The 10,047-nt window shown below is 37.3% G+C and overlaps 1 protein-coding gene across 1 annotated transcript; it reads left to right on the top strand.

The window, feature by feature from the left end:
- LOC122292027 lies at positions 1–2,828 on the top strand. Its single transcript, XM_043100186.1, has 4 exons — positions 1–528; positions 627–901; positions 2,207–2,354; positions 2,520–2,828. The coding sequence occupies exons 1-3, from the start codon at positions 252–254 to the stop codon at positions 2,300–2,302; spliced, it is 648 nt and encodes a 215-aa protein (XP_042956120.1). The 5' UTR covers positions 1–251; the 3' UTR covers positions 2,303–2,354; positions 2,520–2,828.
- The last annotated feature ends 7,219 nt before the right edge of the window (positions 2,829–10,047 follow it).

Below are 10,047 nucleotides of genomic sequence, written 5' to 3'. Positions count from 1 at the left end.
TTCCAATGTCCTCGTCATCACTTGTCGAGTAGAGAAGTCCAGTCAAAACATTGCACCTTGGCCAACACCTTCCACTCTTCTGTGTCTCCCTTCCCTATTAAGTTTGAGCCTCTTCCCTAGCACCCCCAAAATCTTCTCATATAGTTTGAGCCTCTCTCAACTCGTTGTCCCTCTCCAAATCTTTTCCTGTACAGGCACATATATAGCCTTCAATTGTAACAATCGAAAATTGTAACGGGCCAGTTATAGAAATGGGTTTTTCAAAGGATGAGAAATCAAAAAGGGTTTTGAGGGGTTTGAAGACTCTGTTCTTCTTGATCAGCATGCTAATTTCTTTGCTGCTTTTCTCGGCACCGGTTCTTTTGGTTGTAGCGGATATGGTGCTTCCTTCGGCGCTTCTTTCTACTTTTCTTTCTTCTGCCCCTCTCTCTTTTCAGACTCTCTCTTCGCATTTCCAAGACTACGATTTTCGGTACTCCCTCATCGATATACCTCTCATATCCTTCATAAGATCGGCAATCATAATCTGTAAGTACAGAAAAAAGAAATATTTGTAACAATCGTTTTTTTACCCTTTTGGAACTAAAATAATTGATTTTTCCCCCGGTATTCTTTCATTTTTCCAGGTGTTTATAGCTTGTGTGATGGGCCAAGGCTTTCACGGGGACCGTATTTGGGAATTACGACGATGTGTTCGGTGTTATCTCTAATGTTCGTGTCGTTGAAAGCTGCGTATATGTTTGGCGTTTCGGGAACCGCTGGAGGAGAATATGTTAGGACCACGGAAGTAGCGTTGTTCATATGCTCGCTGGTTCTGGCTGTTGGGCATATCATCGTGGCCTATAGAACAAGTTGCAGGGAGAGACGAAAGCTTCTGGTTTACAAAATCGACATTGAAGCAGTAAGTCTCTTCTCTATTATCTCACAGATGAATTGGAAATCTAATCTGTGCTAATTATTATTATTAGGGGTGTAATTCTTTGATTAAGATTAGAAAAGTCTTGTGATATATGAGTTAGGAGGTATCTGGCCCCACACCATTAAAAATGAAAGAAGAAATGAAATTTCAGCAATCTTTCATTGCAAGGTTTGAATTTTTGTGCTTCTGGAAGGTCAAGATTATAACATTAATTACCTAGAAAGAACGACCTCTTCTTAGGGGGATTCCTCGTTGGGTCGGACAAATTATGTCGAACTTTCAAGTAGATATCTCTTGAATGTTCACGATACTCTCTTGATTTTATTCTATGTTCATTAAAGAAGATGATGATCTTTCTGTTATCACCTAGTGCTCGATTTCGTTTCATCGATGATTTTTTCCCGAATTTATGTGCTCAATTTTTACTTGAATTATTTACTACTGCCTCTGCTGATGTGCTTGATTACCTTCTTTCTTTCACGTATCCTTGAAGTTACTATTATTTCTATTTGGGATGTGACTGATTAATATCTTATACTCAGAAAAATAAAAGATTAAAAGAAAAAAGAAAAAAGATCAACTAGTATTAAATTGAGCTCGAAACAAGTTGATGTTATGCGTGTTTAAAATAAATAAAAAGGCGTGGTCACATAATTATTATAAGAGTAATATTATACACTATATTACCATCTCACTTGCATTTTATTATATATGATATGACGCATTTATCATTATTTAATGATAAATAAGTATTTAATAAATAATCATTTAATAACGATAAATGTGTCATAAGATTCAAGTAGAATGGTATTATGATATATAAAATTTTTCTTATTATACTATTTAGAATTGAGTTTTGTTACATATAAGCATAATCGCATACTAATCTGTATATTAATATTGATTTATTCGTATTTAAAATTTAAATTAACACTGTTTTTAATAAAATTTACTTTTTAGTCAATCACATCATATTGGTGCATAAATTAGTACACAATTATACTTATAACTATATTTTTCCTTTAGAATTTAGAGATTTGACTTGTTCCTCCAGCCCTCATGTTTTTATGTTCAGCGAATCTTAATGGGTAGCCGCCCCTGGGAAACTAAACACCATGAGAGTATGTTGACCATGTGCCATTTTTGACAACATAGTCACAACCACTACTTGGCAAATAGAATACTATTGTTGTCTCTTTTATTATTAATCAATGTGACCGTTGATAATAAATAATAATAATGTTGAAAGGATTTGAAATAATAGGTCATGTTATGTCATGTGCGCAGGTTTCAGCTTTCAAGAATGGGTTTCTAAGGTATCAGAAGATTTTGCAAGAAAGAAAGGGTGAAGTGAACCTAACAATGAAGCAGATATCATTATGATGATATGTTTTTTCATATGGTAATCAAAATCTTCAGAGGCGTGAGATTTCAGGTAATATTTTAAAACTGGTTTTGTCAACTAAATTTCATCAAAACCCATGTCCATGTGCTACTACCAAACGCACATTTGACTCCTTAATCTATTATGTTTCACTAACTTCTAGTAACCAACCGTCACCTTATGCCTCTCTGGTTTTTTTTTTTTTCTTGGGTACAGACTCATTCATTCGAGGAAAACCAGGCTCCTGGAGATCGAACATGTGGGAAACTAACCATCGGCTATACTGTAGTAAACAAGTGTTGGATAAGTTTTATTTGTCACTATAGAGGTTGGCTGGCTGGCTGGCTATGATGTCGGCATGTCTGTCTAACTTGTAGTCGTCTCCTCTCTTTCTAGAGATGTATACTCAATATTTGTACATGAAAATCGAAGGGTGAAAGAATTGGCCGAAGGCTTTCTTCCGAACCGTACAATATATCGACTTTATTCTTTGATACTCAATGAAGGGTACTATCTCTTAAGGAATCAAAGAGTGAGCTATCCCTGTGTCCCTGCATCGAGGTTCCCTGTAAATTCAGCGCATGGATCTTTCCGCAGTGATGCCTCAATTAATTTAGTATCCAAAATGCAGCGCGTTCAAACAAGCGTAGGCCTATGAGAAAACAGGGGATCACTTCTGTTGTACAGCCAGCCAATGAAGAAAATTAATTCCTCCCAAGAGGGGAAAAAAAAAAAAAAAAAAAAAAAGAAGAAGAAGCAAAAGCTAATGAATTCTTCGCGGTCAGGTTCAAACGAGGCCGGTGGTGCAGTTCAATTTCTCCTTCTCGGGGGATTGGAGGTTTTAAGGGCCTTGTTCTGTTTCAGTTGACAGACACGAGCAAGCTTGTAAAAATTTTAACTGTGAGGCTTTGACAGCCACTTTTATTAGAGTTTATGGGGGCTTTAAACGTGAACCCTTTGTTAATAGAAAAATTCTATAAACCATATTCTTATCCCACTAATTAAGATATAGTATACTTATCATCATTTGATTTATTAGTTATTACATGCTTATTTATCAGATAATGAATATGATATATCTTATTTAATAGAATGAAGGTATGACAAGAGTGTGATATTTTCCTACTAATATGGTATTTTTTGACAGTATAATAATAATACATATTCTGTATTTATAGGTAATTGCAAATTTATTATTTTAAAAAATTAGTACTTAAAAATTCAAGAAAATTGTAAGTCATGCTTCCATACTCGAGAAAATCAATCAAAGGTATAATTTGAAGAGTCGTGCTACATAGCAGCCATTGTAGCAGTGCACACATTGCACACACTACGTGGCTGCTTCTGTTGCTTTCTTTCTTTTTTTCAAGCAGAACGTGTTTCAAGTAAAACAGGTTTTACTTTCTTCCCCCGTTTGAATTTTGCATCAATCCCATCTTGAAACCTACCCTCTTCCCTTGCCAGGAACCTGCGTCTCTTCCCAGCGGCACCCGCGACTCGTGTACTGGCATACAATCCAACTCTCTTGAAACATAGATGCTTAGATTTTCTCAACTCGTGTCTATTTAGTTTTGTAACCAATAGATTAATAGTAGGTAATGAACTTCATAGAAGTTGAAAGAGATATAACTCAAGATTTTCATATGGAAATAATGACATTGATTGAACTTGATCTCCACGGTGAAGCAAAATTTGTGCAAAATTTGTGAGATTTTTGTCACTAATTACATCTACTCCGCACATCAGCTAGTAATACAATCACCAAATTCAAATCATAGCCAAAAACCCTAAATTATTATCAATTTGGAGAAAATTACAAAAACCAAGAAATCAGTGAAATCACAGAGAAGTCAGGGTGGGGTGGGGCAAATCACAAACAAAAACTCTAGATTCTTATCAATTTGGGGCAAATTACAGAGACATTCAAAGAAAAAAAACCAAGAAATCACTGCGACGGGGAGCTGCTGAAGAAGGGTTGCGGGCACCGTCACGGGACTGAGGGGACACCGTCGCGGGACTGAGGGGGCAACCGCATCGCCATCGCGAGACTGAGAGAGCTACTGCGTCGCCATTGTGAGACTGAGGACGTTGAAGGCTCGAGCCACCATCGTGAGACCAAGGGAGCAACCGCATCGCCATCGTGAGACTGAGGACGTGGAAGGCTGACGGGTGAAGGGAGGGGGAGCTGCAGAAGAAGAGTCGTGCCGCAGAAGAAAAGTCGTGGAACTGAGTGGGCAACGCGAGATTGGAGGGGTTGAAGGCTGTGAAGAGAGGGGGAACTACAAACGCTTGGGTACGTGTTGTATCTGCTTCTGCTCTTGATGTATCTGATCCTCGTGTTCTCGACGGAATCCTGGTTGTGCTCAAAGGGATGGGGTCGGTTTAGGGTAGAGCCAGTTCACTTGTTAGTGAACCCGGTTTACACGTAATGAGTGCAATGATTGCTGCCAAATAGTTGCTGCTCTGAAGATTTATTCTAATTTGAATCACTTATCATCACTATTAAAAAAATATATATATCTACATCACAAGTAATGATGCGGTATGAAATTCTATTCACCACAATCTCCCCTTTAAAGATATGACATTCTCGTCAAATAATTTTATCATGTTATAAACTATCTTGAATTGTATGACCACATTTATCTAGTCGTCAAATGCACAGTGCATAGTGCTAGCATAGTGCAGCATAGTAAGCTAGCATAGTTCCCTTTGTACGCCTATATATATCGTTGAATTCTTTAAGAAATATATAAGTTTGATAACAGATCAATAAGAAAATCTCCTCTCTCGTTCTCTCTCAATTTTGAAACCATCTCTCTATTTTGATTGATTCATAACACGTTATTAGCACGATGCAATTTTTTCCACCGCCTACCAAGCCACCTACCAGGCCAAGTACTCCACCTACTCCAACACTCATCTCTCTTTGGCCAGCCGGAATACTGTTGCAGCGGTGCGTATGCTACACCAAACACCTGCAAGCCATCGGCATACTCTCAGACCTTACTTTTCACTTGATCTTCCAAAGCTTCAGTCATAGGCTTGTCAAACTGGACAAGAACCTGAACTGCCAGTTCAGGACTAAGAGTGCCGTTCTGAACCATCTCGTCCAAAGTCTCTATCAGGCATATCCCGATCGTTGACCTCCGGTAAAGTTCAAACGTAGCCATTATCCGTCAGTACCACACAAGCCGAGGTCCCCAACATTCGAAAAGAGAGGGAGCAGTAGAGCTTTTATTTCATTTTGATAACAAGCTGGTTACAGAGGGGCACGGATTCTGGGAGGCGGTGCAGGTCGACCTCGGACTCAAGCTAGCTAAAGATCTGGAAGGTCGAGCCGAAGTCGCTGCAGCTTCGGGATGGTCCTCGCAGAAGCCACGGCCCCTGGTTTTTCCTGGCAATGACAGAAGAGAAGGAGGCTGGCGAGCAACTTCTGGTGACGAAAAAGAGTTATCGTCATGGGAAACTACTTTGCAGCTCCGGTTGTTCAGATTGTCTTCCGACCGACATGTCCAAGCTCACCCTGATCTAGGACGACAGGCCGATCTCCACCGGCCACCACAATCGCTGGAGCTTTAGATTGTTAGCCAGGAAATGACGTCGCCGAGGGTCGAGATCGGTTGGTGCTGTGCTGCACCGGGGTTTGCATGGAGGATAAAGACATGGAGGAGGGTATGTTCCAGGTGAAGAGCGTGGACGAAGCTATTAGTGTTCTGCTGCTGCAGAATCCATGAGACCTCTCCACGAACCCCTCGATCACCTCCTTGCTCAGCGGCGCACCACCCGACAAGACCGACTGCAGCGAGCTCAGATCGTACTTGGACCGTATCTGATCAGCACCGTTAACAAGCGCCACCAGAATGGGCGGCACCAAGGGGAGGTAGGTTACTCGGTATTGTTTGCTGGGTTTTGTTTGGGTGACTTCTATCCCAACTGGAAGTGGGTGAACTCGCTGAGTGGGTACACAACGAGGTTGACCAGGAACCTAGAGGATCTAAGAGCAGTCTGCGATGAAATTATTAGAGAACACAAGGAGAAGATCAAACTGGATTCTCAGTTGCGAAACCTCCTACGTGATTATGACGCGACGCACATGAAGGGAAGCAAGATCGGTGAAGGGGTGCCGATAATTCTGGTGCCCAACGCGTCTCAGACGTTGATTTGAAAGTTTGACCATTAAAAAAAAATGAAAGAAAAATAAAAATAAATAAGAAAGGCAGCAATGATTTTGCCGACAAAGGTGGGTGGGAGGTGAGCTGGGTTCTACCCCAGGAAAAGGAGGTGCTGGAGTCCATGAACGTGGCCGACTTCACTGACGATGGATCTCACATGCAATTTTCAAGAGTGGACCTTTATCATTTCGGCTTTATGCAACAAAGTCATTAAAGGAAACATGGAAGTTTGAAAAAGAAGCTTTATTTTATACACCATTACCTACAACTTACTTATTTTTATTTTCTGACAGGAGCTGTATATCGTGATTTTTTTTAAATACACGGAGGTCCTGGTGACACTGAAGATAGTAGTTTTCAAGTAAGTTTTTTAATATATTATTTATAATTTTTGAGGTGAGTATTAATAATTATTTCTCAAGATATATCTGTGGTGAATTAAAATTTAAATAATTTATATTTCAGTTATATCTGTGGTAAATTTTTATTCTCATAATTAATATACAAGTTTTATTTATTCTTTTATACTTGTTATGAGTTATTGATGTTAAATTTCATATTGAAATAGAAATTGAACATCCCTGAAGGATTGTGTACCAAAAGCTCATTATGATTAATGCACCTGAAGTTGCATAATTGAAATTGTGTATTGAAAAGCCACTAAAGAATATATATTTAAATGAACGTCTCGAATGTGCTCCTGAAGTAGCAATATCAAGTGCAAAAGTTCACAATATATTCTAAATTTATATCTGATCTTTTAGTGGCTGAGTAAAATAATGAGTTTTTGATAAGAATCATTAGTTATGTCTTACTAGATCTATATCATTCCCTGAAGTGAATGATAATGAATTTATATCATTCTATTCCCTGAAATGAAAAGAATGATGCATTTCATTCAAAGAAACTAAGAGATTAGACGTGATAATGAATATCTTTTCGGGCCAGAAACTCGTATTAGAAAAGCTGTAAGCTTTCTCTTTGAGATAATATTATACAAATTATTGAATCAAATATTATAATGCATCAAAAGGTGATATGATTCAAAATATTTGTATCTTTTCATGGTTATCTTGATCATCCAAAATCAATTATGATAAGTCGAATGATTTTCATATGGACGTCAGTAAAAGAATCTTCTAAAGAACCAGAAGATTCTTTTACTATAAAGTCTTACCACCAGAAGTGGAAAGAAAAATTTGCCAGAAGCAAATAAGATGAAATAATTCGACGTTATCTTGATTATCATATGTGAACCAGAAGTTCAGATGATAATTAAATTTTGGATGCAATAAGATAAAAATGTCTCATATTCTAGCTGCTAAAATCCCAGCGAGGATTGTAGTCCCTGTAGGACAATTAAGAAATTCAGCAGTCTAAAGACATGTCTAAAGGCATGTGAGACTTATTGATACAAAAGATAGAGTATCTCAAAAGAGAAAAGCACAAATAATTTGGTGCTCCTGAAGAGGCCATACCCACAAAACAAGCAATAAAGTCCATCCAAATTTTCTGTATAAAATTCTCCTATATAAACTCTTGAAGAGTATAAATCTCCTGAAGAGTGCCTTCTGAAGAGGTTTTTCATGAAAATGTCTTCCCTTGAAGAGGGACAGGTACCTAAAAATAACGAGATCTCGTTACATTTCATGAATAATGGAGAAATTATTGATAGAAATAAAATCGTTGTTGACAACGTATTTCTATATGAGATGGCAATTGACATTACCAGAAGTAATGATGAAAAGTGAATCAAGAATCGTCGAAGAATATGACGTAAAATATTGGCCAAATTTGAAAGAAACAATTTCTGCAGAATTGATTCATTAGTAAAATATGATACATCGGGACTTATAGTCCAAACACCTAAAGAGGTGATGCTTGTTGAATGTCAGTGGGTATTTATGGAAAGAAAATAAATATGTGATATATAAATCACGAGTCAGTTTCTCAATTCCTGCAGAATTGATATCACTAAGTAAAATGTGATAAATATGGACTTAAAGTCCAAACATCTAAAGATGTGATTTTTGTTAAATATCAGTGGATATTTATATATATGATATAAAAAACCTGAAACTTTTAATATGAAAATGTGATATAGAAATCACAAGTTAGTTTCTCGAAGAAACAATATTGATATGATTTTAAAGTGGTTGAAATCATATTGAGATTTTTATTAGCTTGAAAGTTACCGAGAGTTTGGATATGCATGATTAACTGCATATTTATATGGATCATTGGATCATGATATATATATGAAAATCCCTGAATGATAGAAAATGTCTGAAACTTCTAATATGAATACATCTGGAAATATGTATTCTATCAAGTTTCAAAGATCCTTATATGATCTAAAGCAATCCAAATGCAAATGAAAACAAGCTATTATTGCAGTTTATATATATGATTTAAATGTCATTGAGGCTCCAGAAGAGCTCATAAAAACTGCACATATTTGAAATATAAATATGAAACCCTTGCGGTTTCAAGGGGAAGATGGATGATGTTATTAGTCATGAAATACCATCTTTTAATACAATTAGTATTTCAGATTCATATTATGGGTTTGATATGAAGTGTGCATTATTAAAGAAGAAATAAAAGGGAGCACACAAAACATCTACTAAAAGATAGAAACACAAATATGAATATTTGTGAAATATTATTTTATTATCTTGAAGCAAGAATTACAAAAATTTGAGACACTTTGCCTCATTCTTCAAACGCTCTTGTTATTCAAGAATCTGCATAGCATCCCTATCTAAAGGGGTGGGCAATCGAAAAGAAGATTTAAGTAAGGATTTTAAATTCCTATTCTCTTTCTTTATTGATTCTATCTTCATGTTGGACTCCAGAAGAAGTCGCTGAAGTATAGCAATATTCTCGTGGAGATTGTCAACTCCACAAGTTCTGGATTGCAGTCGTTGAGAAAATGCGACAATGGATGATGAGTATCGGGTACCGAGACTCACAAGCTCATAGATAGTTTCATTATCTGACCTACGAGTCAGATCATTATATTGTATGATAGCACCTGTGGTAGAAGTAGGAACAACTGATGAACGAGGTGCAGAATACCTCATATATTGACCCTGAGAAGATTGCTGAGCCATTGCAGAGAAAGATTGCAGGATAAGAATGCAGAAAGAGATTGTAGAGTAAAAATGCAGTATGATTACAGAAAAGTAAAGAAGATAAGATGCGAATGAAGATGAACTGAATATCTCTTTTATAGAGAAAATTATGATACAACATCTCTCGTGAAGCAAGAGAAAAGAGATGAAATATAGCTTCATAGCTCTGCGGCGCCTGACAGCTGCGGTGCCTGACAGCACGCCTGACACCTACAGAGGAGTTGAAAATCCGCGATGCTTGTCTGATCTTAAAAGGCTAGCCACCGTTTTTATTAAAAAATGAGGTTAGCGGTTTAATGTTGATGAATTCTCCACTAACTGTGTTATTTACAAGAACTCCAGAAGAGTACAACTCCAGAAGAGTAGTGATGAGCAGAAAGATCCAGTTGTGATTATTTTATCAACATGGATCAAGTCCACAGTTAGTTAGAT

Source organism: Carya illinoinensis, chromosome 1, assembly GCF_018687715.1.
Source record: "Carya illinoinensis cultivar Pawnee chromosome 1, C.illinoinensisPawnee_v1, whole genome shotgun sequence".
Lineage (NCBI taxonomy): Eukaryota > Viridiplantae > Streptophyta > Magnoliopsida > Fagales > Juglandaceae > Carya > Carya illinoinensis.
This window is presented reverse-complemented; position numbering and strand designations above follow the sequence as displayed.